Genomic DNA, 24,819 nt, shown 5'->3' on the forward strand with positions numbered 1-24,819 from the left:
CAAAAAGAAACTGATGAAAATAACGGTGATGACTTCTAATAACGATCATCTTTAAGAATGTCAGTTGTTATACCAGAGATTGTAATCAGAGACTTGTCGAAATACGAAGAAAGTGAATTCGAGGGTAGCCCACGATGGAGCATTATTCGAAACAATGCTGGTCTACAGTTGCAAATGTTTTGGGTAAGAACTATATTTTTCTTCATCTTGATTGATTGAGATCTATTAGCAAGCGAAATCTGACGATGAAGAAATCAAGGAAGAGAATGGAAATGTTGTCGACTACCCGATTCCTCGAAAAAACAAGAGAAAAAGGAACCCGATCAAAATTGAAAAGACTTCAGAGGATGAACGGTACTTTTACTGATTGTTGGATTGTCTCTAATTGTATTTAAGAGCTGACGGATCTGCCAGAACATCTTTAGAAGACAGTGAAACATCCAGGTACCGAAAGTCTAAAAAGACATCTTCAATTTGAATTTTTTAGCGAGATGGTAGAAGTCGACACTGCGTTGCGACCGGAACATCTGAGCCAGCTTCACGCATACCTTGCTAACTCAATATCAAACTCTTTATCATCAAGTACTTCATCTTCTTCGTCACTGCCAGCTCTTCCCAGCACGCGTGGATTGGAGGGACTTATCAATCTCAGAGGCGTTTCTCTACCTGATGGTAAAAACACTCTTTTGAAATCAAGGAGGAGAACGGATTTTTAGATACTGCAGTTAATGCGAATCCACCTCGCCCGAATAAACGCAGAAGCCCAGCTCCTCGATTTTATCCACTGACAGACCCTGTTGTCAAATTTCTTCAAGAAACTCTCGTTGAAGATACTCAAGGGCGCGTGGCTTGCTCTGATCTCAGGTATGCATAAAATGAATGAAACTAGAATGACGACGTTTTTTGCAGTGACTTATCCGCCCAGAAGTTTGGCAATGCAATCAACATGGTCTCAATGGGTATGAAACTGCGGTTTCTCTACCCTAATGTGACACGAGTCAAAATCAACAATCGAGCATTTTATACCAACGTCAAAGTCCGTGCTGGAGTTTCCTAACTTTCGACTCCTTACTTATGATTCATAAGTATGTCTTCACACAGCTTTGGTGCAGAAGCTACCCGTCCCCATTTATCCGAATACGATTTATACAAAATGCGAATAGCAAAGTTCATTCACCCTATTAATAATATTCACCTTGTTAGACGTTCACCTTAATCTGCTAAAGCATTATTCTGTATAATCCTCATGTAGGATATTCACCCTAAAGATGCTCTCTCACTATTCTTCACACTGTCAAAAATTGTTTGTCAAAGAAATGTTCTTAAAACTTTGTGTCTTTATTGGCTCCAGAAAACTAAAATAAATCGACTTCAAGCGTCACCTATTTATCGGAAACCTATCCATCAGATTAGCGATCATATCTCGGTTCATAGATTTTTTGAATAGATTCTTAGACCAGATCATGATCTCAATATATCATATTTGGGTGACGTAGAAAATGGAACGCATAAAGATAAAAGATATGCGTATTGGTGCTAATTGCCTAGCAGTACTTCCCCTTCAGTGTTAAATAGCATTTCTTATAGTTGCCAAAAACCTACAACAGGTTACTTTTCTTTAACGGAACACTGTATTGTCGCTTAAATACTTATTCTTTCATGATTTTACGCACTATTTTCTAATATATTTACCTGGTATAGGCGCTTTCGTTGGTTGTTTAGCCTCGTATTTTTTGGAGTATGTTGGCTTTTTATTTGCTTAGAAGAGGAAAGCTGCTCTCTTATAGCCAATATTTATTGGGTTTTCCCATAATTCCAGCACGGAATTCGGAGATGCGCCTATTCCAGATAAAAATTTAATACTATTTTTAACTCTCTATAGTTTCACATTGATCTTCTTATCTTCTTTAACTTCTCTGGATCCCATATTGTAGCGGGTTTCAGTGTTTTTATCGTTACATACTTCTTGAAAGTTCACATAAAAAACTTCAAAAGAAAAACTCTGTGCTAATACTATCCCTGGTGCTTTTTCGACCACAGAAAGCTTCTCTTCTATGATTTCAAAACTTTCAGCATGGACGAGGCAGCGAAACGCGTCAACACTGTCCTCGATGAATATCAGAAGAAACGAGAGGACTTTGCCCTCGACGCCGCGATCAAGATCGGTGGCGGAGCAACTATCGGATTGACTTTTGGTATTTTGACCAAGAGACTCATCAAGATCCGACGTTCCGTTGTTGCTGGCAGCTTCATCGGACTTGGAATGGCGGTTGAGCGATATTCTCAACAACTTAGGTAGGAATCTTTGAAATCTGCTTGACATCGAAGGATCTTCATCTTCAAAACTTTTCTAGCGCTCCTTACGTTCTCCCTCCAACCTGTGATGTCACCCCTGCCGCTCGATTCTTCCCTGACAAGTTCGAATGCAGCCAGGCTAACAAACTCTGCGCTCTTCTTGGACTCGGTTCATCTGTTGTTGACGAAGTAAAGGTCAGTTCAAGAGAGTTTTCAGGACTGATGCTCACGAGTTATCCTCTTGCGACATTATTTTTCATTGCCTTGAGTCACAATACGAGGCCTTGGGATATTTTCAAACTCCGCGCGAAATTGAACCAGTCTCAGAGTTGAATAAATACAAAAAATAAAGACAGAGAATCAAAAGATGGGAAACTTCTGGGCTAAATCTGAACCCGTTGTTAAGGCTGAAGCTAACGAAGTCGCAAAAGAAGTCGATCAGGTTGCCGAAACCGTCGACACCGAAGCCAAGGTCGTCGAAGCCGTCGCCGAGGAAGTCGAAGCTGTCGCTGAAAAGGCTGAAGCTCTGCCCGTGGTTGAGCCTGTCGCTGAGAAGATCGAAGAAGCTGCCGAAAAGGTCGAAGAAGTTGCCCAGGAGGTGGAAGCTGTCGCTGAGAAGGTTGAGGAAGTCGCTCAAGAGGTTGAAAAAGAGTAGGGATAAGAAATGATTCAGACTAACAGTAAGAATTTCTTATGCAAATTTTATCATTCAAAATTCAACTTCAAGCACTAAAAAAACTACAAACTAAGCACGAACTCACGAGAACTCCACTTTTGTGACCTCGTATCGGCGGTACAAGATCATTAAAAGCTTCAATTTTATGCTGACTTTCAGGCTAAAACTTGAAAACAACCACTTATCACATAAACCAATCATTAACCATCCGTAACAATAAAATGATCCAAATCATACTTATCCCACTGCAAGCGACTGAGTAATAAAACCACTAGAAGAATTACTAGAATCAAGATAAAACCATCACCAAAACATCCTTCACTCCTCCTTCATCCCTCTTCTTTCGAGCGTCCATGATGGACAAGGACCATCCATATTCGAATTTCGAACCATGCATATTTATTTATTTCAGTAAAAAAGTTCAAGTTTTGCTTTTACTGATAGTTCTATCCTGCTGAATTCCTGCAAGAGTTACTTAAAATTACGAAAAATACAATAATAAAAAGCAACATAATAAAACGCTTGTTTTTCAAAGTATATAAATTGAAATTTTCGAATTCTATATTTTGAAAGGAGGATTTTAAAAGACTTCAATTGACACTTGTTGATTGCTCAGCAAAGTAATAAATAGGAAGAATGTGCAGTCTTCTTACAAGTTCTTAATGACAGCCTTGGTGAACTGTTCAGTGGTAGCGTAGCCGCCCATATCGAGTGTTCGGGTCTTCTTCAGCTAAAATGATGGGTTATTTTCAATTCTAGCAGGTATTAATAAAATGTCTTGTAAATGGAGTGAGTAAACTGTACTCTTTGAGTAAAAATGAAATAAATTCATACCGATTTTTGTTGCTAAAATAATCAAAAATAAAGAAGAACTGCAGGTAGAAAGAGAAACTTACCTTGATGGTTTTGTTGACAGCATTTCGGATTCTTGAGCCGTACATGGAGAGGGACATATGGTCAAGCATGTTGGCGGAGGCAAGGAGAACAGCGGTAGGGTTGGCGATGTTCTTGAAGGCGGCGGCTCCAAAAGTGTGTCGAGCTCCGGATTCGAAGATGCAGTTCTGGGTCGAGTAGCATTCAGCTGGAATAATTATTGATGAGGGGTTTCTATAATGGTTCGCTTACCTGGAACAACACCAGCGCCACCAACGAGACCGGCAGCAAGGTTGTCAACGATGGCGCCGTACAAGTTAGGCATGACCATAACATCGAACTGGTGAGGGTTGGACACGAGCTGCATGCAGGTGTTGTCAACGATCATGTCCTGGGACTCGATCATTGGGTACTGCTTGGCGACTTCTCGAAATCGTCGGAGGAAGAGACCGTCACCTTTCTTCATGATGTTGGCCTTGTGGACGCAGGTGACCTTCTTTCGGCCGTGTCGGAGAGCGTAGTCGAAGGCGAACTAATTTGGTTTGATGGCGGTTGACTTTTCACAGTTTTACCTTGTGGATTCGGTCCGAGTTCTGTTCAGTGGTGATCTTGAGGGCCTCGACAACTCCCTGAATTGGCTCGTGCTCGAGGCACTTGTACTCTCCCTCGCTCTGTTCTCGGATGGCGACGATGTCAACATTGGAGAACTTCGACTGGAGACCTTCGATGGACTTGATCTTGGCGACAGCGCCGAAAACACCGAGATCGTTTCGGAGCTGGAATGACATGGACTGCTGAAGACCAGCGGCTTGAGCGTTTTCGAGTGCTCCCATCAAGCAGACACCATTCTTGGAAATGGAAGCGATCGCTTCTTCGTAAGCGCCTTCTTTAGTATTCACACCAGTGAGGCCGACTTCTTCGAATTGAACTGGAACAGTGGCGCTCTTGAAGACATCCTAAAAACGGAATAGAAACGTTGATTGGGAAAAAAGAAAGAACCTTGACGGAAGCCATCAATTCAGGACCGACTCCATCACCAGGGATGAGAGAGACAGTCTTGACAGCAGCCGACCTCGTGTTGGCAATGCTGACCAAACCTCGACGAAGCATTTTCTGAACGAGGAATTTTCTGCATTTTAATAGAAAAAATGATGTTTTTCTTTTGTAAACGAATATTAAGAGAAAAGCGATAAAAAGCAGTAAGGATAACTTTAAATAACTGTAACTGACATAGAAGGCGTGGGGAACAAGCAAAATAGGGAGTTTAATGCTCGGTTTTCATTTTTTCTTTGGTTTCATGTTTTAATCGGTGATGGCGCGCAACGTACAGGAAAAAGTGAATTGTTTCGTTTTCGTCAGGAACTGGTGAATTTCTAAAACACGCTAGAGATACTTGAGTGAAAATACAGTTTACCGAAAGTGTTGGTTAATCCCGTGGATGAACTCTGCTCGATTCTTTGAAGTGACTTGATCTTTTGAAAGATTCATCATTTATTAAAAAAAAAACAGAAAGTCTTACCTTCATAATTTGGATCTACAGAGCGTTTATATCTCTTCATCGTCGGCAGCGTCAGTTTGCCGAAATCAACAAGAAATTCGGAGTTTGCCTCTCGCTGACGCTTACTACGAGATTTTTTTGGCTTCGTTGTCTGTAAGAGAATGATAAAATAACGGCCTTTATTCTAGAGAGAAGATCTAATCATAAATTTCTTTGTCATTTTTTCCTGTTGTGGAGCATCTGAACCTGTTGTCATTATGATACTTCTTTCTCTTGATGATTCTGTCTCACGACTGTAAGGTTAATCTCCCTGTAAGCGTGATTGGCTACGCAGCTCGGCCGCGATTTCTAAACAAATTCAAGAGATGAAAGAAGGTTACTTTACTGATTCGAACACAAGATTTTAGAAATAATTTATTAGAACTGTGAAAATATGAATACATGGATAGATGCAGAAAAAAAAGGATTTAGGATGAGCTTGAGGAGACGATGATATTTTCAGCCTGTTTCACAAGCGGCATGTCTATCATTTTGCCACGGAAGACAAATGCTCCTGTTCCGCTCTTTTCGTGTTCGGCGAATTGCTCTAGAAGTTCTGTCGCCCACTGGATTTTTTCTTCGGAGGGGGAAAAGACTCGTTGGACGGTCTCGATGTTTGCTGGGTGAATGACTTGCTTGCCGGTAAATCCAAGATTTGCTCCTTGCCTCGAATTTTCTTCCAGACCTTGGAGATTCTTGAAGTCGATCCAGACCATGTCGATAGCTTGGATATTGAAAGCTTTCGCGTGAGCAACGAGTTTTTGTCGAGCGTACATTAGTTCTTCTCCATTTTGACTTCGATGAGCCCCTATAGAAGCGACGAAATCATCGGAGCCAAAGACTGTAGCTTCGTGTTTGATGTATTGGCTGTCGAGGATCGCTTGGAATGAATCCTTCATGTTGAGGAGTCCTTGCGCTGTTTCGATAAACGAAACTAACGGAACAGGAGCTTTGAGTTTCCATCGACATCTGCCAAGTGCCAGCGAATACGTTTCCACAAATTCCCTGACTTCTTCAGGTGAGTCGACTTTGGGAAGCAAGAGACAGCTTGGCGCCGACTTTAGCTCGCGAAGAATGCGCAAATCCTCGGTTAATAAACCCGATGATACGGAATTGACCCGGATACCAAACTGAATGTTGGGCATATCAGAGCGAAGTCCTTCGTATGTTTTGGCAATGTTTTCCCTAGCTTGGGCTTTTGCTGATAGAGCGACACCATCTTCAAGATCTTTGGAAGAAAAGTGAGCTAACTTGAATTTTGCGTTTCCTTACCGAGGGCGACAAAATCTGGGACGCCAGCCCCAGATAATTTTCGCAGCTTTTCAATCTTGCGCATGTCACTTCCTGGGGTGTAAAAGAGCGCTCGACGGGGCCAAACTCGACGAGCAACAACCGACATTTTTAGAAAATCTTGAATTTTGTTTGAAATCAGAGACGGTATTAATTGTTTCCAGTACGATTGCACAATCCAGAAAAGGGGAAAGGTAGGTAGTAGCGAGAGAGAAAGAGTTAGGGACCCAAAATTAGGGTAAAAAGCTTGCTCTTGAACAGTAAAGAGAGAGGAAATTATGAAATGATTTCTAACAGTAATTGTAGCTAAAGAACGCAAGTAGTCTCTGTATGCATTTTTGAATAATAAATGAATGATACTATTAGAGGAACACTTGGCAGACTCGAACGTAATGAGTTCCTAAAATGAAAAACAGAAAATGCCCAGCTCTATTTCACTATATAGAGCTGATTATAAAAAGGATTCGGTTAAAAAGAATATCCTAGATTTTAATAGCACAAAGCTTGTTTACTTGTCCTTCTTTTTGTCACCATCATCATCTTCATCGTCGTCTTCTTCTTCCTCCTCTTCTTCGTCATATGCGAACAGGGCACTCAGCTCGCCAGAGACAAGGGCAACTACAAAGGGGGCGCCAAGACAGGCTGGAACTAGATAGAGCAGGGCAGGCTATAAAAGGAAAGAAGTACTTCGAAAGAAAGATAATTCTAGCGCTACCTGTGCGTGTTTCCACACATGCATAACGTAGATAGTTGCGACCAAGCCAATAATGTAGGCGATAAAAGTAGTCAGGAAGTATTTTCTGCTGCCGGCTTTGATCTGAATCGACAGTAATAAAGAGTTGAGGAGAGAAGGAGACTTACGTTATCATCAAGTCGGAGCATAAGAGCGATCAGAATACCGGGAATGACGATGTCACCAAGACCAAGCATAGACAAACGAGAGGAGCTGTCGAAAACGTCTTGAGGGAAGACAAGTTTGATGGGGGCATCGAATTTCTAAAAGAAAACCTCTGAATATGATTGCTGTCGAACCCGGTCGGCCTATTTATAGAGAGAGCGGGGAAATTACTGATTGGAAACTTTCAACTTGCAGGATTAGAACCTAGAACCTTGGTACTTTTCCAGCGGCATTTTGCAGCTTTCATCAGTAATTTTAAACAACAGGGAGTGTGTTGCACAATGACGTACCTTTGCGACAGTGACCATTACGTCAGTACCGAAGACCCAGAAGACGTCGTAGAAGAAGAGACCGCCGAGAAGCATGCAGCCAGTCTTGTAGTTGGGCAGTGAGAGAAGCTGGACACCCTGAACGAAGAGTAATTTGTATTCGTCATTTCTCCTGAGAGCATTTCTTTGGAAACCCTTGGAGAGGGTTTCCTTTTTTGGATTGTCAGACAAGTGTCTATTTTTACTTATAATGCGATCTATATTTACCTGGATTGCGAAACAGAGACCAATGATGTTATTTGCCAGCCAGTGCTTATTGAAAAGGTAGCACGACGCAACAGCGGCTGCAAAAGCGAGAACAACGAGACCTAGAAAATATTGTAGCAAGGAGGTTTGAATACGGGTTCTGTTACTTCGTCGATTGAAGTCAAGGTCGAGCTGAGACTTCTTGTTCTCAGTAAACACGATTTTGTACTCGGCATCTTCGCAGAGTCCAGGGAAGAGGAATTTTAATTTGGGAGCAATCATTGGCTCAAGAATGGTAGTGACAGCGGCGATTCCTTTTGAAAATGTTCAGAAGCATGAAATGAGAAAGATAATCCTACCGAGGAGGAAAAAGTAGCCAGTAACAACGTAGTACATCTTATCGGCAAAGTATTTGTAACAGACATAAATTGAGAAAAGGGTGATTGAAGCCATGATCGGGAACTTGGCAGCATCTTTTGAAGATATGACTTCGATTTCGTCTAAAACCGATTGAACCTTAAAACAACGAAATAAATCCTACCAAGATCTTTTCCTTCTTCCTTATCTTTGATACGCTTCTTTCTAGCTTCAAGAGCTCTGATCGATCCAAACCAGATTGGGATCAGCGCCATAACTATCCGCAAAAACATAAAACGTGAAGTATAAAGAAAGTAATCACCAGAAAGAGCAGCATAAGCGATCATAAGGGATTGAAATGGCACTGGGGTTGGCTCTGGAACTTCATCCTCGACAATCTCCTCGACAACTTGCTCTTCAACGTCCGCCATTCTAAATGAATAAATGTCTTTTCTCTGAATCCGATTATTCTAGTGGCTTGAACAAAAGCCTTAACTTATTTAATGTGAACGAAAATGTCTCGGACACTGTTTCAATAAAAACAATTATATGTCTTATTGTCTGTCAAACGATCTGCAATCTTCAAGAGCCTTCTCCAGCCATAGCTTTTGCTTTTGCCTCCTTTTTCTTGTTTCTTTTTCTTTGTTGAAAATACGAAGTTAATTTCTTCGGTGAAATATTTCATCAACAACAGTTCCTATAATGTCTTTTCATTGAAGGATCAAATCCTCTTTCTTCCGATCCATAAACTGCCCAAGATGGCGTCTCTATCGAATAATCAAGTCCCGTAAATTTAGTTCCATTTTCTTTCCACTCATCATATAATTGTTGAAATCTAAAAAGAACCAGTCTGTAATGTCCGGTAATGCCACGTGTCCTTACCTGTGATAATCGATCCATGTCTTCCAGCCAGTTTCTGTTTTATACTTGTGGTTCGAAATAAGCACACAATTTGAATGCTCATGTTCGCAGGAAATCGAATAATCCGGCAAATGAGAGCACATTTGCTCGCAAAACTCTACCACCTCTTCGTGCCACGGCACATTTTTCATACTAAAAATAGATAAATCGATAAAATATGAAAGCCATGTTTCGCCCTTACGTTAATTCAGCGTTATTTGATGTGCCACAGTAAGTGACCCCCTTGACTTCAATGAAATCCGGTTCTCCAAGTTTGACAAGCTCGGCATAATTGTCAGCATCGAAAAAGTTGAAGCCTCCCACAAGAGTCAGACGATAAACTGTCCTTCCGCAAATATCCTTTTGGGGAAAATCAAATCAACTTTTATAGTTCAATGAAATTCCTACCTTCATGTTATGGAGCGACTGTTGGAATCGCTCCCAAAAGTCCTTGTGGAGTGGTCTATCTATCGCCTTCAACTCTGCTTGTGTGGATGCATCGATCGATGTGTAAAACTGAGTCACGGGAGGCAATGTCTTTATTTCATCGGGAAACTGAATTATTTAAAGGTAACTATCAAGCTATCAGTGTATTCAAGAAAGCATTCAAACGGAGGGGGCTAAATATAAAAATAAAATTATATATATTAACCGCGTGGGACGAATTGTACATTCCAATGTAGTTTAAGACTTTGAAGAGCCCTAGTTCAAAAACTACTGATCGTATAGATCTGAAAATTGAAATGCGCCTTTGCACATCCTTAATCTTTCGCTCTTTAAAATTTCACCGAATTATCGCGCACCACCAGTGCTCTGCAGCGGATTAACTCTGACCTACTTCGCGCTGCGCTCCTTTTCTCACTCGTAATTCAGGTCTCAATTGGGATTTTTTATTTTTTTCAAAGTGAAAATATAGGTTTTCGATACTGGAGATTTCGAATTTTGAATAATATTTACAAAAATTCAATGCGAAATCAACTCAAACGGTCAAAACAAGAGCTACAAGTAATATGAGAATGAGGTTTGCAGACAGGAAAACGGAAATTTAAGTTGAAATTATGAAAGCCTGTATTCGATTTAGTATTGTCTGTAAATTTGGCGGGAATCGGATGAGCGAGTCGCGAGTTATTCAAGCTTTCGCTTAAACTACAATGGAATGTACAATTCGTCCCGCGCTCATACGCGCGGATTCGTCCCACGCGGTTAAGATCGTCATCAAATTAGACAACGATAAAGTTCATATCATTTTTAAGCTTTGAAGTAACCTATTCTCTGTCAATTGATCTTTTATGATGATGTTGAAAAGGCGTCTGAACATTACCTGTGCGTTCGTAACAAGGTAAGACGACAAGCCATGTGAGTGAAGATAGTCCAAGAATTCGGCGATTCTCGGGTACATAATTGGCTCACCAACTAGCGACAGCGCACAGTGAACGGGATTCATCGCTTCTACCATTTTCTCAGAAGTGACTCCTGGTACTCCTCTGAGTTGTTTGACCATTCCTCTGTGACCAGCGAGCATTCCATCGACCAGCATTTTCGGCTCGTCCGTCACCCATCGCCAGCTAGTTCCAACTGGGTTGGTATGATGCCGCCAGCAGAAGACGCATTTGTTGGCGCATGCGAGACTTGGCGTCGCTTCCATGCAACGATGTGACTCGATTCCGTAGAAGGAGTGTTTGTAGCAGCCTCCCCGACCCCGAAGTTGGGCTTTCGTCCATCTGCAAATTTTCACACCGGAATGGCTTCCAACGAGGTGGTAGCCCTGTTTCGACAGTGCACCACGAAGCTTATTTCGATTTGCGAAAATATATTAAAATTTGATAATGACGAGTTCTCTCTTTTCTATCGCATTCATATTCGAACTTTTTTTACTCAATTTAAATCGATTCCTTATCTGAGAGCATCTCTTTCGCCACGCGCGTTCTTCTAGGTCTCACTTGACTGCTCGTGGGCCTCACTACATTTGCTATATCTTCGAGATCCGGTACGTTTCCACTTTTGCAACTGTTTCCAGGAAGCTCCAAATCTTCATCGCTCTCCAGTGCCTCCTCATCAGAGCTCCCCGTTTCAACACCTTCGTCGACTGGCTCTTCGACGCAACCGTTTCCAATGGTTTCGTCAATGAGCTGACAAATGTCTTTGAAGTACGCATCTGGCTTTTCTTTTAAATTGTCGATTTCAAAGTGATTGGTTCGCAATCCGCCTAGCAGAGAAAACTGCCGGGCAATCGTACGAGCTGGCTCGCAGAAAACGTCGTCACCAAAGGTAGAATCCCCGAGGATAATTGGGATCATGCCCGCACACTTTTTCAGCTCACTTTGAAGAGTTTTACACGCGTTTATATATATTGCTTTTCTTAGCTTTCTTTTGTCTACCGTTCTTATGCACAAACGGTGAGATAAACCATATAAATCTAAAACTCTGCCTTTTCGAAAAACGCCAATCTGTAGCTGACTCACTAAAGAACGACTTCAAATTGTCCACAAACTCATCATCGGGATACGATGCGCAAATGAAGACAAAGAGCGTGTTTCTACCCTTATCACAGAAAATCTCTTCCACTTGCTGAATGCTCATTTCTTGCGCATCAATTTTCACCATTTCCAATCCTTGATTGAACGCTGAAAGGTATTCCTTTACTTCATCAGTGAGTTTTTCTGCTGCACCACTTCTGCTTGCGTACAAGAAGATAACTTTTTCAACGAGTTTTTCTTTGGGAGCTTTTCTCATCTTCCCCTTTCTGACAGTTTTCTTTGGAGCACTAGAACCGCCACAGCAGCTTCCAGTGCCGCAACCTCCAGATGATTCAGGAGCTTTTTCTGGCGTTTCATCTTGGCAGCAGGCTCCAGTGTTATCTGAACACGACAAAGGCTGCTCATCTTGGCAACATGGAGTAGCTGGACCGGGGAATAAAGCTTGTGATTCCAGACGACTAAAATCTTAGTCTTGAAAAAGCTTCTCCAAAGAGCAAAAATATCACCCAAGAATATAAACTTACTTTCTCCTTTCTCGTAAATATACTGTAATGAAATATACTGCCGCTCCGAAAGCGACTCCAATACCAAGATTGAAGATCGCCTTGTCGACTCCCTTGCCCATTCTGTATTCATAATTCAAGAAACATTGATTTTTCTGGCGTAAACGTTCGTTTTATTTGAACTAATGGAAATAATTGATTTCGTGTTTCGTATTCAGTTAAGGACCAATAATAATAAAAATAGTAATAAAATGGTAACAAGCAGCAGAAGCAATAATAATTAAAATTAGTAAGTTTTATTCATAAATTGAACCTTATGCGGAACTTTTTTAGTTTTTGTCAAAAAAGAAAAAGAGAGAATGAATTTTGAACAAAGTCTGAATCAGACTTAAAAACTTGAGAACTTGGTGAACTAAGCAGACTAAAACGGCTTTGAAGTATTTCATTTCTTTTCAATTGAAATTGGTTATTTTAAGTTTCTCGAGTGAGTGTAATCAGCCCGTGTCCATAAATAGGAGTAGGAAGGATGGCAATATTCGACCAAGTTGACGTCTTTGGATCGTACATTTCCACTGTTCGGTTTATGTATTCATTTCCATGCAAACCTCCTGAATATTCATTGAAAAGATGAATTAAAATTTAGAAAAAACCTGCAACGTATATTTTTCCTTTATAAATCGTCGCAGCTCCGTGCACATGCCCTCCATTTGTGTCTTTTAGTCGCGACCACTGGTTCAGTTGCCTTTAAAAAACATCAAGTCGTGACAATATATAAATCTACTGACGTATTGAAGGCATAAACGCGGCCAGCATGGCCGACTACATATATAATCCCAGCGTTGGATACTGCCGATGCTCCGCGCTCTGGCTCGGGCAAGTCCGGGCACGGGGTCCATTCTTCGCTCGACGGATCGAAGCTGAACACTTTTGATACTGGAACATCGCCCGTCGTAGCTCCTCCTGAAAGGGATATTAACTTTGGGACTTGATAGCATAATAAATTATTGTTATTAATAATTAACCGATGATGAAAAGTTTGCCATCACAGCCAACGAGACAAGAAGATGAGATTGGAATTGGCAGTGAAACAACATCTTCCCATTCATTCGCATCCGGGATCCATCGTTCAACCGAAGATAATCGGGTCTTATTATTAACCAGGCCTCCCGCAACATACTTAAGTATTGGTTAAATTTTGCTCTTCAGCCCTTTTCTTACCAAAAGTCCATCAACTTCCGCCGAGGCATGTAAGTAACGCGCCTGTTTCATCGGAGCCATTTGCTGCCAAAGATCAAGCGAGGGAATGAACGCATGGACTTCGTCACATGCGGAGTGTTGGCTTAATCCTCCGCTAGCGACGGCCAAGTTTTTGACCTTCGCGACGCAATACATAACGTGAGCTACATTTGGCGAAGAAAGCCGTTCTGGGCGAATGACAAAAGCGTCGCTATTGTTGTTAGAGGCAAGTGGGAGTTGTTTTGTGGGAGGACGGAAGACGAAGCAGTCGGAGATTTGCTGCTTGTCTCGATTTAGCCCGCCGATAAGAGCGATTACCTCCTATAGATTCATTGAAAAGAATATCGGGAGAATTTGATAAAAACCTTGCAATACGATCTTTTCGGTTTCTGACGCTTTTGAGTCCTCGTTGATTGCATCAGTGGCCGCTGATCAGCAAGCATGTGATAGCGAGTAGCTTCTTCAAGCAGCTGCTGGCATTCACTGAAAAATTAAATGAATAACGCAGGCATTAAAGGATATGCTGAGCGGGGATTTGGCGCGCCGCCAATATTTATCTCGGAAGCTTGGCAAAGTGGCGAGCTCTTACAGTAATCAGGTGGTCTATTCGCCTCTTTCTGCTGATTTTATGCCTTTGGCGCGGCGCCAGATCATCAGAACACTACGTGATTTAGCAGGTAATTTGTGAGGTGAGACTTTTTACAGTGAAACCCCTTTAAGTTCAAGGTTTAACCCTGAGTAAAACAACTTGAGCTATCGATAAAATAATTCCTAAATCCGTGATGCCAGCGAATGCGAAGAAGATCCTTTAAATTTTCAACGACTCACCTGCTTTGTTTAATAAGCGGCTCCTTTTGAACCACGTCCAGTAAAAACTGCGGCTTGGCAAGTGGCAATCTGACATGCTGCAGCAACCGGTAGAGAAGAGCGCCATCCACTCCGCGTTCTGGGTCGGCCTTTACCCATTTTATCGCGGCTTCGTAGACCTCTTCCTCGCTTTCAATACTGAGCAAATTACTGGAAATCAGATGCTCTACTTCTTTGACGGGCAGGGTTAGAAATTCCGGATCAGAGGTGATTTCGGTAAATCGTGAAAAGGCAAAAGCCCTTGCTTCGTCAAGAAGAACGGTGCTTGTTGCGCCACGGGAGCGCTTAAAAATGGTCACGTCTCTATCGTTATAAAACATTGTTGTTGAGTTTAAGCTTGCTAGTGGTCACATGCTCAGTTCAAATAGAACAATGGCTACTACCTTGAGCGTTTGCAGCACGATGGGTACGGTAAGTCTGAGCTTGAGAAAATTTTCAACAGCTTGCTGAGCTGATGCCAGCTCCAAACGCACCGCGGTCGAGAGTAATTCCTTTGCGCCTTCGGCCGTAATTGATAGCCTAGAAGTGTAAAGAAATCCAATTAGGTCGCGCACAGCTTGACCCGGGCAATCTGTCAAGTCCAGACTCTTAATTTCCGGGCTTTCTTCAATTCGTCGTCGGAAAAAGGAAGAACTGGCGGAGAGAATTGCCTTGTGAGCTGGAATACTCGAACCATCGGGAGTTCGTAAATCAATGTCGGAAAGAAGCTCTCCGCCTTCAAGACCAGAGAGGATTTTAGAAGCGTTGCCAGCTTCGTAATGGACGATTTTGGAGGGCAACTCGGGCTGGATTGCCTCTGGGCTGAGTCTATCACTACTTGAACTAGCGCCATCTCTAGAATGATAACATAAATTCAAGGCAATTAATAGCTGTTCGGCAATTCTGGGGTGGGGCAGATTGGTTGATTTCTAAATGTGGGGTTCTTTGGGGACATTTTAGCCAATCAGAACCTATTATTCTGAGCCAATCATCATTGATCTTGCCCAATAAAACCCCACCAAACCCACAACAAATGCCTACCCCAGGTTAAAAGATAAACTGCTTACGTAATTATTTCATTTTCGCATGTTTCCGATTTGATACAGCGCACCGGGCTTGCCATTTTTCTCTTTCTAGCCTCTGGCATTTTCATATCACAAATTTAGCCAGATCTCTCAAAAGCGCTTATCAAAGTTCTATTCCAACATGATCACGATCGGGGTCGAGTTGGCAATTGCTCTGTTGATTCCTCTGAACCAGGAGCTCTGAGAGAGAGCGGCTCGTGGGCAGGAGCGGCGCCTTTTCTGACTTGGCACTGGGCCAACTGCTGAGCCATCGTCCAACATTCAGAGTGCGACGGGCCAACTACCGCACGCTCCGCGCCAACCAAGACATCACCACTACCAGCTACCAACACCACACGCTCCCTTTTTTGCCGACGCCAGGAGAAAAAATAACGCGTGCAAAAACGAACGAACGAAAGAACGGACTACCACACAACGAGAGTGCGCTTTTCAAAAAAGGAAAAAATAGATAATAGCTGAATTCACTTTCAGTCAAGTTTTTTCAGAAGAAGGGAAGTGTCTTTAGGGAATTAAAAACTACAGTAAGTCTGTTAAGACAAAGATAGCTTACTTATTTCTAAAGTTTTAGACCTCGAATTGGAATTTTAGTAAACCAAGATCTGCAAACAAAAGAAAAAGAACAAATACTAGCATTTTAAAAATGCGATACAGCAGTTGCTTTGATATATTGGGCGCGGTTATATATGTACAGTAGAAAAATACTTGAAAATTGAAAAAGATTGGAGGTGAAAAAGGGTTGTATTTTTGACGGAACAATTCCGTTCATGGAACTATTGCTGGAGTTCTGTCTTTGTTCATGGTGAAGCAGTAGGCGAAGAAGATCGCGATCATAACAGTGATCAGCGCTTGGTAAAGCCATGCGGGCTGGCCGAATGCTTCAGGTCGATCAACATGAGCAGACTGAATTTTTAGATTGAGAAAAAATGATGGCATAATGAGCAAGACTTACAGGAATGGGGAGAGGTTGGTCAGAGTGGCTCAGAGCTTGGATGGGATCATAAATCCGCGTGCTGAACTTCAGAGTGGTCTCGGTTGGCTCGCTATTGGCATCTTCCCAAGTCAACTTAATTGAAAATTATTTGCTGCTCTGAAGAATGGGAACAAAGGTCAGCTACTAATTTGAAGTCGCTCGAGAGGTTGTTAATCGAGGGATAAATTCTTCCATTTTTACCTGAGCCGAGAACTTGTGTCCATCCATGTGATAGGTGCCCGGAAGGAGCGTAATGTAAAATTTGCAACTCGCTCCGGGCATGAGTGTGATGCCATTTGGTTTCACTGAAATTTGAAGTTTGAAACTTTAGAAGATGTTTTTCCTACCTAAGTAAGATTTAGGAGCAGTAGTGCGGATCTTGACGAATGCATCAGACTCCTTCGTGTTCGTAATGAGAATCGATGACTCCCTCGGTGTTGACGGCTTTCCATGGAATTCTATGAAGTGTGTTGGATGAAGCGACATTTCCAGTCTGAAAATTATTTCTTCACTCTCTCGACCCTTTTTAAAAAGGAAATTTGAGCGGTTCAGCTTGACGGTTTATTCTCTTCGTTTTCTTCTTTTTCTTCCTCTTCCTTTGACCCTTGATAATCATCTTGATCTTTGGCAGAAGCATTCGCCCTCGATGGTAGCACAGATAACAGTGCCTCAGTCCAACTTTTGCCATTTCGAAAAGCGAGAAGGATTTCGAAGACGTGGACGATCGTCAAAACTGTTCTTTTTGAAAACTTTAAAAAATCAGGATGAAGAGGTTTCAATTCAACAAAGATGACTTACGTTGATGTTTTCTGTTATCGGCAATCGCTTTTGCACAATCCCAAGTTTCTTTGCTCGCTCAGCACAGACTCCTGGCAGTCGGTTTCGGTCGACAACACCGCCGATAATGTACATCGTTCCTGGTTCGATAGTTTCTAGCGTTTCTTCTGCCTCTGCTGTAAGATAAACACCTAAAATTCATAAGTCAAGAGGATAATGGTGGGAATAACTTACAGTTACTCATGTAATCTTCCACCTTTTTCGTTGGATCTTTGTGAACATCCCAGTTTTTCCAACCATTGGATCCATTTTCTCCTCCTGCGTGAGCATCCAAAAGCTTGCCAAGCTTTCCTGAAGTACTCTCAAAAGCTTCGTCGAATCCTAACAAGTGGAATTGCACCTTCTTTTCCGCTCGCCGATACTTTTGGTAGCAAAAACGCGTCTGCTTTGCTGAAGAAAATCGCCTTATCGCAAAACTGATAAAAATACAAAACAAAATGGTACTTACCGAGATCTAGAAGCTCGTGGTCTGTCATCTCTGCCTCTGTCGCGTAATCGATTCCGAGGTGGAAATTTTCATTGAAATTTTCCAGCGTCGTAATTTTGGGACCGCGAATCTTCGATGACTTTATTTGGCCGTTTTTACGCTTTTCTCTTCGTGCTTTAGCGCGCTCTGGTTGCTTCTCGAGCTAAATAAAAATCATGATTTCCGAGCAAAGAGGACGAAAATTCATGCTTACCCATATTTGCCTCTTCAGAATCTTCTTTCGCTGATTTTTGGACAGTTTTTCCACCGTCAAAAGCCTGTCAATCTCCTGCTTGCTCAACGTCAGTAAATTCAGAGCATTTCCAGGGGTGATTTCACCGGTTTTTTCTTCGATTTTCTTTACGAATTCGATTTCATCCTCTGCTCTGCTCAATTTTTGTTTTTCACCCTCTTGCATTCTAGAGATTATCCTGCATGAAAAAAAATGATTGAGAATATAAATATGATATTTATTACTATTATTGCACGTGTACAGAAAAATAGACCTCGTTGGATCGAGCTTTGAGCCGTCAAGAGTCAAAGACCGTTTCAAAAAGCGCCCAAAATGAAGGAAGGAGATACAGAAAATTCGAGAAGATTAGAAATAAATGAATGCTGAACTGAATTCTGTAGATGATTCAAAAGAAAGCGGCTTTATTCACTCTTTGCCCATGAAAAAACCACCGAATTTGGAAAAGACTTGCGTAGTGATTCCCTCCTCGACTTTGATAGCACGCTGTTTTTGGCTGGAGGTCTTTTTTGAAAGATTTCTCATGGTCGGCTTAATTTTTATTTGAGATTGAGAATTGTGATGAGTAGGTACCTTGGGGAGGGATGGAACTGGAAGGGATGAAAATCGAGTCGTCACTTGCGTTACTTTGAGGATGTTGTGCTGTTCGGATGCGGTGGACGTGGCAGAGTTTCTCATATTGCCGCTCATTCCAACCAAGCCGCCGTGGATGACAGACGACTGAAATCAAAGATGAGTACGTTTTCTAAAACATCCTAATTTTACCTTTACAAGAGCCTTGGCAGCGTTCTTCGTGATATTTGGTGCTAATACAGCAAGATCAAATGGATCGATCTGAATATATAATGAATTTCGCTTGTTCAAATATTTTTGATTTACCAATTGCTCGAGAGTATTTTGCAACTCTTGAATTTCAGCATCGATGATCGAATCTGTCGCTGCAGAAAGGTATCTGGAGTCGAAAAGAAGTTGAAGAGCGACAGGCTGATTCACGGAGAACCCTTTGGCTGTCCATTGATTGACAATTTTAGCCATCGCGATCGCTAATTTTTGAGAGGTGAGCTTGACAAGCTGACGATGCTGAGATTTTCGAAGCGAGTGCATTCCGTTTTTCATTATTTGATTGGACTGATAGTGAAGAGCGCACATCAGAGGATAGCTACAGATCATTTTAGTCGATCAAAATAACTGCTGAAAAGTACCTGAGATACTGTGGGACTTCTATCTTTGATTCAACGCTAGATCCACTCTCATTCTCTTCTGAAACAACTTGAGTCGCCAAAGAGGGCAACAAACGCAACAGTAAATTGTCAGGTTCTTCTGGAAACTGCTCGTGATAGACTTGAGCAGTTTGGTCAGCAACCGATTCCATCCATTTCAAGATCCCCTCGTCTCCAGTGACAATCAAATTTTCTTTGACTGTCGGCCACGCTTCCGCCAAACTAGCCGGAAGCGGCGAGCAGAGCTCAGTAAGAGTGTAGCACGAGCGGGCGATGAAAACGGCTAACGCGGGCGAAGAAGACACAATCAACTCCTTCGCGAAAGAATTGTAAGACTCGACAAAATCCTCACAGTACTTCTTGAGCACGTATCTGTCGTTTGTGAATTGGCGCGCGTCTTCGGACAGACGATCAAACTCTTGAGCGCAGTTCTTAACCAGTCCCGCAACGAAGGGATCAAACGATTTCGCTCGCAAAGAAACGTTCTTTTTGGCCCATTCGGAGTCCTTCAAATCATCCTGGTTGTTTTCATCGTTCCAGATGAATTCTTCGATTCCACCTTCAAATTTTTGAACATCGCCTGACAGAATTTCCTTGATACTTTGCTGCAAATTCTGCTGAATTTCCTTGACTCCGTTTTCGATGATGCTCTCAAGACGCTTGACAAAAACACTTGTCAGAGTTCCAAATAGGACCTTTTGAATTTGATCATCTGATTCAAAAACTCTCGCTACGATGTTTCCCCAGTCCGAAGCAAAAGCATCTTTAGCGTTGAGCGAAATCGAGTTATTGATGCTATCGCGGTAGACAGCTAGAGTTTGAGCGCTAGAAACTCGGTCGAGAAGAACTGGAAGCTGCTCTGATAGTCGCTCGGTGATCGAGTTTATCAGAGTGTTTGCTGCGGCGCTGAGCTTGTCAGAAGTTGGGATTCGATACTTGTTGTCCATCGGTGTTTCCGTCATTTTGTAGACTTCTTGAGGGAGGAAACGAGGCCAGAGCTCGGCTTTTGCGCCGATTAATTCCGAAAATGTTGTTTGCTGAGAGAGGAACAGCGGTGAATTGGACCCGTGAAGAAATAGCGTGTCATAAAGCTTGATCGAGTTATGAATGTTTCTCCCCAAGCTCTCAAGCTCATCAGAATCAACATGAGCGCCTTTTAGAAGCTGTGAGAGTCCGTTGACGCGACAGTTGACGAACTCGGAAAGAAAATCAAATTCTTGCTTCTCATTTTTCATGAAGGAAATGGTCAAGAGAGCTGTAGCGGCTTCATCGGGCGATAAATCAGCAGCTTTTAGGGACCCCTTCGCCGCGGCGATGATATTTGTTCGGAGATCTTCGAGTTTTGCGAGTTTTGACTTGAGAATAGGGACCATGACGAGAATCCCACTCGCGCCAGATTCTTGGATCAAGGATTGTTTGACTTTGGAGCCGATTATAAAGCACTGCCCAGCAAGAAGAACATTGTTCTCTTCCAAGAGCTGAGTGATTCTTTCTGGTAAAGAGGTAAGAAATCGGATTGTAGCCGCTGTAGCTCTGTAGCGAATATCAACATTCGCCTCGCTCTGCTTCTTCGAGACATCTGCCGCTTTTGCTTTCTTCTGCAGCTCCCGAAGATTGGCGATAGAGTCCTTTATCGAGCGAGAATGATGCTTCATCATTGTTATTGTATCAGCAGCTTCGATGAGATCGCGATATCTTTCACCGACCATTTGGCGGAGGTCTTCCTTCTTCCGTTCAATATCATTTCGGAGTTTCTTCTCAATCTGTCCGATTTCTTCGACGGTCTTTCCGGTAAACAAGTCATTAGGATTATTTGGCGCCGCTTCGACCATCTTTTGACCGTCTGAAATGATCGATTCTTGATTTCAGTAGATACGAATATAGTCATGCATGTATACAAATGGTAGCAGAAACGCAAACGTAAGAGAAGATAAAAAATATTTCCTGTTGGCGAAACTGAAACTATCTTGAACCTGGGGAATTCTCACATAATACTAATAAAAACTTGCAAATATAAACTTTTTGAGCTTTTTACATCTTGATATTGAATTCAGAGAAGGATGGGATGTGGTAAGCAGTACGGCTAAAAATTGATTAGGGTTAATAAAGCGGGGGTTTTTCACCTGGTTTGGGGGCGATTTTGATGCCTTTGTTGGTGAGGACGATTATGCTGATGCCGATGTTGGTGAAAATGAGGCTGGATAGTAGGTCTGGTGTAATCCATTGATGATGGGCGATCTCGACGCTGAACACGCGGCGATGCTCTTGGCGAATTTGGGCCGACAATAAATTGAAATTCAGGGAATTTTGGCTTCGTGCTGTTTTGCGTCGTGTTTCGGCGTTTTGCTCTTGGAGAAGCAGAAACTGGGGTCTGATGGACTGTCATTTCGATCACTGGTGGCTTCGGGGAGTTGACCACTCGGGCTGATTGTGTCCGCATCGGAGCATGTTCACTGGAGAACAAAATATTTGAAAGAAAAACTCGGATGATGATGGAATAGTCGAGAAGTGTTTTTTTTCATGCATCAGGCAAAATCACCCCACTCTCGTTTGTTAGTAAATGGTTACTTTTAGGGAAAATAAACAAATTGATATTTTTGACAAAGAAACAGTTCAAAAAGTCAAAGATAATTCCAGTTCCATGCCAAAGGTTCTAGGTCTAGGATTTGGGGTGACCGGAGGTGATCTGAAATGAGTCCCCGAAAATGAATCACCAAAAGTTGTGATCGAGGTTCGCGGATCACCTAAACGAGGTGATCGTAGCCGATCACCCGCCTGAAACTTTTGGTGATTTTGGTGATCGAGATCACCTCTGAATGGTGATCCAAACATTTTCGATCACCAAATTCGTGTGATTATGGTCAGGGTGGGGGCTGATATTTTGATGTCAAATCACTTTTTCGACCACTTTTTATTTGAAATTTAAAGAGATAATCTCCATTTCACTTTCTACTATCATGAAAAGGGCTCGCTCCGGGACCGACATACGCTTCAACGGTTGACGTTCAACCCCTTATCCGACTCAGTGATACTTTGCATTTAGTTACTTTATGAAATGAAATGAAAATGAAATGAACTTCTCAATACACGGGGTCGGTAAAACCGACCACGGTGACTTAGGCCCTCTTTTACTTCGAAGGTGGTAATCTATTTGACCTGATTTTTGCAATGTGCGAATTTTCGTGAAGTTTCTTAAGAAAGATGGCGCTTTGCACCAGATTTCTCTCGCGGTCTCTATCAAAAAATCGGAAGGTTTTTTCCTTGAGAATAACATGAATAGGTGAGTGTTTAAGCTTTCTAACAGTATTACCTCGACGGAAATATGAATAAGAGGACAATTATGAATAAAGGCTTTCTGATACTCGAAACGACTTTTTGTCGGAAGAAATAAAAAACTTGACGAAAAATGAATGAAAAAGTTAATTAAAGAACTTCATAAAGCGAAATTCGACAAAGGAGATCCGATCACCCGAATTTGGTGATCGAAGAACTCCCAGAAATTGATTTGGTGATCGGGACTCGATCACCTTTTTGAGGTGATCCGAGCAACCCGATCACATCTTTTGGTGATTCGTTTCTGGCGACTCATTTCAGATCACCTCCTGTCACCCCAGATCCTAGACCTAGCAAAGGTTTAGAATGAATAGTTTTTATTAAAGTTGGTTTCAAGCGCAGTGGTTGTTGTTTTTACCGACGATGGGTAACGGAACGACGAGAAGAATGATGGCCCGCATCTTGGATTGCTTGGAGTTGTTCGACGCCATTTACTTTTTTGGAAACGACTTTTCCGTTCTCGATTCTTTCAACAGTGGTTTGATTGCCGTCTTGAGTAGTTTTTGTGGTGACTTGTCTTCCGTTTATGTAAGTTGTCGACTGCGAGACGGATCGGAATCCTCCACCGCCGCCGCCGGAACTTGACATGGAGCTCATCATGTTCATGCCTCCCATGCCACCAAATGGTCCTCTAAAAGTTTCTGTTTAGAGAGAACGATAAATAGTGGCGCTTACCCGAAAGAAGACATAGTCATTGATTGATGACCCCCACCAAAAGGCGAACCAAAGGGATCACTAAAGAAAGGGTCGTTCGAAAAGCCTCCCATCATTCCTCCACCCATCATGCCGCCCTAAAATCGCTCGTATTTTTACCTCTAACAGGCTTGATCGACTTACGAAAGGATCAAAAGGATCACGTCTTGAAGATCCTCTGCTAGAGTTGCGTCTCGGTCCTCCATGCATACCGCCCATCATTTCGTCCATAATGTCGAATATCGAGCTGCTGCCAAAAAACTGTCGGAAAAGCTCGTTTGGATCGGTGAAATGGAAGCTTTCGTGGCGACTACCCCGTCTTGAGCTTCCACCGCCAGACTTCAGTCCATCCATTCCGTGCACATCGTAAATTTGTCGTTTTTTTGGATCGGAGAGGATTTCATATGCTTCGGCAATTTCTAAATAATCCCGGTAGTTATCCAGCAAAGTTCGACATTCGTACCTTTGAATTTCTTCTCTGCATGTTCTTTATTATCCACATTTTTGTCCGGATGCCATTTTAAAGCCGCTTTTCGATAAGCCTTCTTGATCTCATCTGGTGATGCATTCGAGCTGACTCCGAGGGTTTCATAGAGTCCCATTTTCTAATTTTTCTGAAGAAAAACGTCTCGAAAATACGAGAGATTGATTTTTTTTTCAAAATAAAGGAACTAGCTTGAGCGTTTCCAGCTGTCAGAAAATGGTAAATGGCAGAAAAATGATACGCTTGAACTCAGCAAATAAGAAATAAAAGAATTGCTAGTTCTGTGTTTGACTCTGAGTAAACTGGGACAGTGTACTCGCCGAGGAACCTGTAGGAAAACTGGAAGTGTTCGTTGTGTCATCGGCGAGCTGATGCGCCGCTGCCTTTTGCTCGATGTCAGTGATTTTGTTTGACATGACGAATGAGACGTTCAGTCCTTTGAGAAAGTTGGCGCGGATGAAGTTGACTTCCATTTGGGTGAAATTGTTCACTTTGAACACTCCACCATGGTCTGGAATTTCGTTTTGCCAGCGCTCCTTGAGCACATTTTTGCAGGACATCTTCAGCTTAGACACACGCACATTCCAAATATCCTTGAAATAAGTTGACTTAGTGAACTAATCAATTATTTTGTCGAAAGCATACCTCGATTAGTTGTTCTATTTCCGTAACGTCGCTCAAATTGTCTCGACAATTCTGCAGTATCTATTGAGAAAAGAATTAATTTGGACTTGAATTGTTTGAACTCAAAAACATACCATCCGTGAGATCTCACGATAGTGATAATGAAGCGGAGCGATCGCGTTTGTGTTATCAGCGTTTTCACTGTCTAGCCATTCCTTCAATTTCTCAGCCGACATCCATCTCGGTTGGTGCACGATCACCAAGCCTCGACTCTTCAAGTTCATCGCCATCCAAATGGGAATCTTCAACGGCACGCCAGGAGCGAACGGTCCATAGTTGCCAGATATCATTTGAAGTCGCGCTTCTCTGAATCGCGGGGTCACTTTAATGAGTTCGTCTTCAGCCAGGAACTCAATTTCGCATGGCAATATTGTCGCCATTCTAAGAAATAAGG

At 42.3% G+C, this 24,819-nt stretch overlaps 14 protein-coding genes across 14 annotated transcripts; 2 read left to right on the forward strand and 12 right to left on the reverse strand.

Moving 5' to 3' along the window:
- Window positions 1–23: 23 nt before the first annotated feature.
- On the forward strand, window positions 24–2,038 carry LOC145702920 (uncharacterized). The gene is made up of 6 exons (XM_081780219.1): window positions 24–183; window positions 230–354; window positions 397–444; window positions 488–672; window positions 717–864; window positions 910–2,038. The coding sequence occupies exons 1-6, from the start codon at window positions 58–60 to the stop codon at window positions 1,055–1,057; spliced, it is 780 nt and encodes a 259-aa protein (XP_081636345.1). The 5' UTR covers window positions 24–57; the 3' UTR covers window positions 1,058–2,038.
- A 33-nt stretch (window positions 2,039–2,071) lies between these two features.
- LOC145712358 (uncharacterized) lies at window positions 2,072–3,490 on the forward strand. Its single transcript, XM_081790050.1, has 3 exons — window positions 2,072–2,295; window positions 2,355–2,490; window positions 2,702–3,490. The coding sequence occupies exons 1-3, from the start codon at window positions 2,075–2,077 to the stop codon at window positions 2,948–2,950; spliced, it is 606 nt and encodes a 201-aa protein (XP_081646176.1). The 5' UTR covers window positions 2,072–2,074; the 3' UTR covers window positions 2,951–3,490.
- Window positions 3,491–3,508: 18 nt separating this feature from the next.
- Window positions 3,509–4,967, reverse strand: LOC145712355 (isocitrate dehydrogenase [NAD] subunit beta, mitochondrial-like). Its single transcript, XM_081790047.1, has 5 exons — window positions 4,844–4,967; window positions 4,417–4,800; window positions 4,097–4,376; window positions 3,868–4,052; window positions 3,509–3,701 (listed from the first exon to the last, which is right to left on the reverse strand). The coding sequence occupies exons 1-5, from the start codon at window positions 4,952–4,954 to the stop codon at window positions 3,621–3,623; spliced, it is 1,041 nt and encodes a 346-aa protein (XP_081646173.1). The 5' UTR covers window positions 4,955–4,967; the 3' UTR covers window positions 3,509–3,620.
- Window positions 4,968–4,975: 8 nt separating this feature from the next.
- LOC145712359 (uncharacterized) lies at window positions 4,976–5,692 on the reverse strand. The gene is made up of 4 exons (XM_081790051.1): window positions 5,569–5,692; window positions 5,364–5,493; window positions 5,259–5,316; window positions 4,976–5,217 (listed from the first exon to the last, which is right to left on the reverse strand). The coding sequence occupies exons 1-4, from the start codon at window positions 5,596–5,598 to the stop codon at window positions 5,109–5,111; spliced, it is 327 nt and encodes a 108-aa protein (XP_081646177.1). The 5' UTR covers window positions 5,599–5,692; the 3' UTR covers window positions 4,976–5,108.
- Window positions 5,693–5,722: 30 nt separating this feature from the next.
- On the reverse strand, window positions 5,723–6,809 carry LOC145712357 (citramalyl-CoA lyase, mitochondrial-like). The gene is made up of 2 exons (XM_081790049.1): window positions 6,654–6,809; window positions 5,723–6,609 (listed from the first exon to the last, which is right to left on the reverse strand). The coding sequence occupies exons 1-2, from the start codon at window positions 6,778–6,780 to the stop codon at window positions 5,810–5,812; spliced, it is 927 nt and encodes a 308-aa protein (XP_081646175.1). The 5' UTR covers window positions 6,781–6,809; the 3' UTR covers window positions 5,723–5,809.
- Window positions 6,810–6,821: 12 nt separating this feature from the next.
- LOC145712356 (signal peptide peptidase-like) lies at window positions 6,822–8,872 on the reverse strand. Its single transcript, XM_081790048.1, has 9 exons — window positions 8,764–8,872; window positions 8,626–8,718; window positions 8,444–8,584; window positions 8,252–8,398; window positions 8,106–8,206; window positions 7,860–7,976; window positions 7,533–7,667; window positions 7,387–7,488; window positions 6,822–7,338 (listed from the first exon to the last, which is right to left on the reverse strand). The coding sequence occupies exons 1-9, from the start codon at window positions 8,870–8,872 to the stop codon at window positions 7,180–7,182; spliced, it is 1,104 nt and encodes a 367-aa protein (XP_081646174.1). The 3' UTR covers window positions 6,822–7,179.
- A 253-nt stretch (window positions 8,873–9,125) lies between these two features.
- LOC145711892 (S-adenosyl-L-methionine-dependent tRNA 4-demethylwyosine synthase TYW1-like) lies at window positions 9,126–11,199 on the reverse strand. The gene is made up of 6 exons (XM_081789581.1): window positions 11,173–11,199; window positions 10,663–11,130; window positions 9,750–9,896; window positions 9,544–9,701; window positions 9,324–9,494; window positions 9,126–9,276 (listed from the first exon to the last, which is right to left on the reverse strand). Exons 1-6 carry the CDS (start codon window positions 11,197–11,199, stop codon window positions 9,126–9,128), a joined length of 1,122 nt encoding a protein of 373 aa, XP_081645707.1.
- Window positions 11,200–11,221: 22 nt separating this feature from the next.
- LOC145711174 (uncharacterized) lies at window positions 11,222–12,481 on the reverse strand. The gene is made up of 3 exons (XM_081788909.1): window positions 12,343–12,481; window positions 11,770–12,276; window positions 11,222–11,660 (listed from the first exon to the last, which is right to left on the reverse strand). The coding sequence occupies exons 1-3, from the start codon at window positions 12,441–12,443 to the stop codon at window positions 11,222–11,224; spliced, it is 1,047 nt and encodes a 348-aa protein (XP_081645035.1). The 5' UTR covers window positions 12,444–12,481.
- Window positions 12,482–12,485: 4 nt separating this feature from the next.
- Window positions 12,486–15,701, reverse strand: LOC145711122 (kelch-like protein 24). Its single transcript, XM_081788854.1, has 9 exons — window positions 15,471–15,701; window positions 14,808–15,258; window positions 14,386–14,708; window positions 13,923–14,040; window positions 13,540–13,878; window positions 13,344–13,497; window positions 13,107–13,281; window positions 12,972–13,063; window positions 12,486–12,929 (listed from the first exon to the last, which is right to left on the reverse strand). Exons 1-9 carry the CDS (start codon window positions 15,554–15,556, stop codon window positions 12,793–12,795), a joined length of 1,875 nt encoding a protein of 624 aa, XP_081644980.1. The 5' UTR covers window positions 15,557–15,701; the 3' UTR covers window positions 12,486–12,792.
- A 429-nt stretch (window positions 15,702–16,130) lies between these two features.
- Window positions 16,131–16,948, reverse strand: LOC145711112 (vesicle-associated membrane protein-associated protein B-like). Its single transcript, XM_081788840.1, has 4 exons — window positions 16,806–16,948; window positions 16,660–16,763; window positions 16,438–16,551; window positions 16,131–16,388 (listed from the first exon to the last, which is right to left on the reverse strand). Exons 1-4 carry the CDS (start codon window positions 16,942–16,944, stop codon window positions 16,251–16,253), a joined length of 495 nt encoding a protein of 164 aa, XP_081644966.1. The 5' UTR covers window positions 16,945–16,948; the 3' UTR covers window positions 16,131–16,250.
- Window positions 16,949–17,005: 57 nt separating this feature from the next.
- Window positions 17,006–18,179, reverse strand: LOC145711240 (uncharacterized). Its single transcript, XM_081788972.1, has 5 exons — window positions 17,976–18,179; window positions 17,744–17,924; window positions 17,470–17,685; window positions 17,257–17,426; window positions 17,006–17,207 (listed from the first exon to the last, which is right to left on the reverse strand). Exons 1-5 carry the CDS (start codon window positions 18,177–18,179, stop codon window positions 17,007–17,009), a joined length of 972 nt encoding a protein of 323 aa, XP_081645098.1. The 3' UTR covers window position 17,006.
- Window positions 18,180–18,210: 31 nt separating this feature from the next.
- Window positions 18,211–21,111, reverse strand: LOC145711113 (conserved oligomeric Golgi complex subunit 1-like). The gene is made up of 5 exons (XM_081788844.1): window positions 19,214–21,111; window positions 18,891–19,170; window positions 18,777–18,845; window positions 18,585–18,731; window positions 18,211–18,542 (listed from the first exon to the last, which is right to left on the reverse strand). Exons 1-5 carry the CDS (start codon window positions 21,061–21,063, stop codon window positions 18,420–18,422), a joined length of 2,469 nt encoding a protein of 822 aa, XP_081644970.1. The 5' UTR covers window positions 21,064–21,111; the 3' UTR covers window positions 18,211–18,419.
- LOC145711164 (dnaJ homolog subfamily B member 6-like) lies at window positions 21,105–23,910 on the reverse strand. Its single transcript, XM_081788899.1, has 6 exons — window positions 23,721–23,910; window positions 23,402–23,676; window positions 23,240–23,355; window positions 22,923–23,195; window positions 21,355–21,684; window positions 21,105–21,314 (listed from the first exon to the last, which is right to left on the reverse strand). The coding sequence occupies exons 1-6, from the start codon at window positions 23,857–23,859 to the stop codon at window positions 21,263–21,265; spliced, it is 1,185 nt and encodes a 394-aa protein (XP_081645025.1). The 5' UTR covers window positions 23,860–23,910; the 3' UTR covers window positions 21,105–21,262.
- Window positions 23,911–23,914: 4 nt separating this feature from the next.
- LOC145711194 (DNA replication complex GINS protein PSF2-like) lies at window positions 23,915–24,805 on the reverse strand. Its single transcript, XM_081788929.1, has 3 exons — window positions 24,500–24,805; window positions 24,387–24,446; window positions 23,915–24,334 (listed from the first exon to the last, which is right to left on the reverse strand). The coding sequence occupies exons 1-3, from the start codon at window positions 24,803–24,805 to the stop codon at window positions 24,017–24,019; spliced, it is 684 nt and encodes a 227-aa protein (XP_081645055.1). The 3' UTR covers window positions 23,915–24,016.
- Between the last annotated feature and the right edge of the window lie 14 nt (window positions 24,806–24,819).

The sequence above is a fragment of the Oikopleura dioica genome, chromosome 1, assembly GCF_907165135.1.
Source record: "Oikopleura dioica chromosome 1, OKI2018_I68_1.0, whole genome shotgun sequence".
In the NCBI taxonomy this organism is placed as follows: Eukaryota; Metazoa; Chordata; class Appendicularia; order Copelata; family Oikopleuridae; genus Oikopleura; species Oikopleura dioica.

Coding starts and splice junctions, on each gene's coding strand:
- LOC145702920 (XM_081780219.1), top strand. CDS start 58: ATGTCAGTTGTTATACCAGAGATTGTAATCAGAGACTTGTCGAAATAC. Junction 184..229: donor TACAGTTGCAAATGTTTTGG/GTAAGAACTATA, acceptor GAGATCTATTAG/CAAGCGAAATCTGACGATGA. Junction 355..396: donor AAGACTTCAGAGGATGAACG/GTACTTTTACTG, acceptor ATTGTATTTAAG/AGCTGACGGATCTGCCAGAA.
- LOC145712358 (XM_081790050.1), top strand. CDS start 2,075: ATGGACGAGGCAGCGAAACGCGTCAACACTGTCCTCGATGAATATCAG. Junction 2,296..2,354: donor CGATATTCTCAACAACTTAG/GTAGGAATCTTT, acceptor AAACTTTTCTAG/CGCTCCTTACGTTCTCCCTC. Junction 2,491..2,701: donor CTGTTGTTGACGAAGTAAAG/GTCAGTTCAAGA, acceptor CCCGTTGTTAAG/GCTGAAGCTAACGAAGTCGC.
- LOC145712355 (XM_081790047.1), bottom strand. CDS start 4,954: ATGCTTCGTCGAGGTTTGGTCAGCATTGCCAACACGAGGTCGGCTGCT. Junction 4,053..4,096: donor TGGCGCTGGTGTTGTTCCAG/GTAAGCGAACCA, acceptor TAATTATTCCAG/CTGAATGCTACTCGACCCAG. Junction 3,702..3,867: donor CTGTCAACAAAACCATCAAG/GTAAGTTTCTCT, acceptor CCATCATTTTAG/CTGAAGAAGACCCGAACACT.
- LOC145712359 (XM_081790051.1), bottom strand. CDS start 5,598: ATGACAACAGGTTCAGATGCTCCACAACAG. Junction 5,317..5,363: donor TGTAGATCCAAATTATGAAG/GTAAGACTTTCT, acceptor ATCTTTCAAAAG/ATCAAGTCACTTCAAAGAAT. Junction 5,218..5,258: donor GGGATTAACCAACACTTTCG/GTAAACTGTATT, acceptor AGCGTGTTTTAG/AAATTCACCAGTTCCTGACG.
- LOC145712357 (XM_081790049.1), bottom strand. CDS start 6,780: ATGTCGGTTGTTGCTCGTCGAGTTTGGCCCCGTCGAGCGCTCTTTTAC. Junction 6,610..6,653: donor CCCAGATTTTGTCGCCCTCG/GTAAGGAAACGC, acceptor TTTCTTCCAAAG/ATCTTGAAGATGGTGTCGCT.
- LOC145712356 (XM_081790048.1), bottom strand. CDS start 8,872: ATGGCGGACGTTGAAGAGCAAGTTGTCGAGGAGATTGTCGAGGATGAA. Junction 8,399..8,443: donor TGGCTACTTTTTCCTCCTCG/GTAGGATTATCT, acceptor CATTTTCAAAAG/GAATCGCCGCTGTCACTACC. Junction 8,207..8,251: donor CCTTGACTTCAATCGACGAA/GTAACAGAACCC, acceptor AATATTTTCTAG/GTCTCGTTGTTCTCGCTTTT.
- LOC145711892 (XM_081789581.1), bottom strand. CDS start 11,199: ATGAATGCGATAGAAAAGAGAGAACTC. Junction 9,897..10,662: donor ACCTTGTTACGAACGCACAG/GTAATGTTCAGA, acceptor TAAATAATTCAG/TTTCCCGATGAAATAAAGAC. Junction 9,702..9,749: donor AGTCGCTCCATAACATGAAG/GTAGGAATTTCA, acceptor TTTCCCCAAAAG/GATATTTGCGGAAGGACAGT.
- LOC145711174 (XM_081788909.1), bottom strand. CDS start 12,443: ATGGGCAAGGGAGTCGACAAGGCGATCTTCAATCTTGGTATTGGAGTC. Junction 12,277..12,342: donor TATTTACGAGAAAGGAGAAA/GTAAGTTTATAT, acceptor CTAAGATTTTAG/TCGTCTGGAATCACAAGCTT. Junction 11,661..11,769: donor GATTGGCGTTTTTCGAAAAG/GCAGAGTTTTAG, acceptor AACTCTTCAAAG/TGAGCTGAAAAAGTGTGCGG.
- LOC145711122 (XM_081788854.1), bottom strand. CDS start 15,556: ATGAAAATGCCAGAGGCTAGAAAGAGAAAAATGGCAAGCCCGGTGCGC. Junction 15,259..15,470: donor TGCGAAAATGAAATAATTAC/GTAAGCAGTTTA, acceptor TTATCATTCTAG/AGATGGCGCTAGTTCAAGTA. Junction 14,041..14,385: donor CCGCTTATTAAACAAAGCAG/GTGAGTCGTTGA, acceptor TTAATTTTTCAG/TGAATGCCAGCAGCTGCTTG.
- LOC145711112 (XM_081788840.1), bottom strand. CDS start 16,944: ATGTCGCTTCATCCAACACACTTCATAGAATTCCATGGAAAGCCGTCA. Junction 16,552..16,659: donor GACACAAGTTCTCGGCTCAG/GTAAAAATGGAA, acceptor TTTTCAATTAAG/TTGACTTGGGAAGATGCCAA. Junction 16,389..16,437: donor ACCAACCTCTCCCCATTCCT/GTAAGTCTTGCT, acceptor CTAAAAATTCAG/TCTGCTCATGTTGATCGACC.
- LOC145711240 (XM_081788972.1), bottom strand. CDS start 18,179: ATGCAAGAGGGTGAAAAACAAAAATTGAGCAGAGCAGAGGATGAAATC. Junction 17,686..17,743: donor CCACGAGCTTCTAGATCTCG/GTAAGTACCATT, acceptor GATTTTCTTCAG/CAAAGCAGACGCGTTTTTGC. Junction 17,427..17,469: donor GGAAGATTACATGAGTAACT/GTAAGTTATTCC, acceptor TATGAATTTTAG/GTGTTTATCTTACAGCAGAG.
- LOC145711113 (XM_081788844.1), bottom strand. CDS start 21,063: ATGGTCGAAGCGGCGCCAAATAATCCTAATGACTTGTTTACCGGAAAG. Junction 19,171..19,213: donor GAAGTCCCACAGTATCTCAG/GTACTTTTCAGC, acceptor AATGATCTGTAG/CTATCCTCTGATGTGCGCTC. Junction 18,846..18,890: donor AAAATACTCTCGAGCAATTG/GTAAATCAAAAA, acceptor TTATATATTCAG/ATCGATCCATTTGATCTTGC.
- LOC145711164 (XM_081788899.1), bottom strand. CDS start 23,859: ATGGGACTCTATGAAACCCTCGGAGTCAGCTCGAATGCATCACCAGAT. Junction 23,356..23,401: donor GTGATCCTTTTGATCCTTTC/GTAAGTCGATCA, acceptor GAGCGATTTTAG/GGCGGCATGATGGGTGGAGG. Junction 23,196..23,239: donor ATGACTATGTCTTCTTTCGG/GTAAGCGCCACT, acceptor AGAAACTTTTAG/AGGACCATTTGGTGGCATGG.
- LOC145711194 (XM_081788929.1), bottom strand. CDS start 24,805: ATGGCGACAATATTGCCATGCGAAATTGAGTTCCTGGCTGAAGACGAA. Junction 24,447..24,499: donor ATCGTGAGATCTCACGGATG/GTATGTTTTTGA, acceptor TTTTCTCAATAG/ATACTGCAGAATTGTCGAGA. Junction 24,335..24,386: donor AAATAGAACAACTAATCGAG/GTATGCTTTCGA, acceptor ACTTATTTCAAG/GATATTTGGAATGTGCGTGT.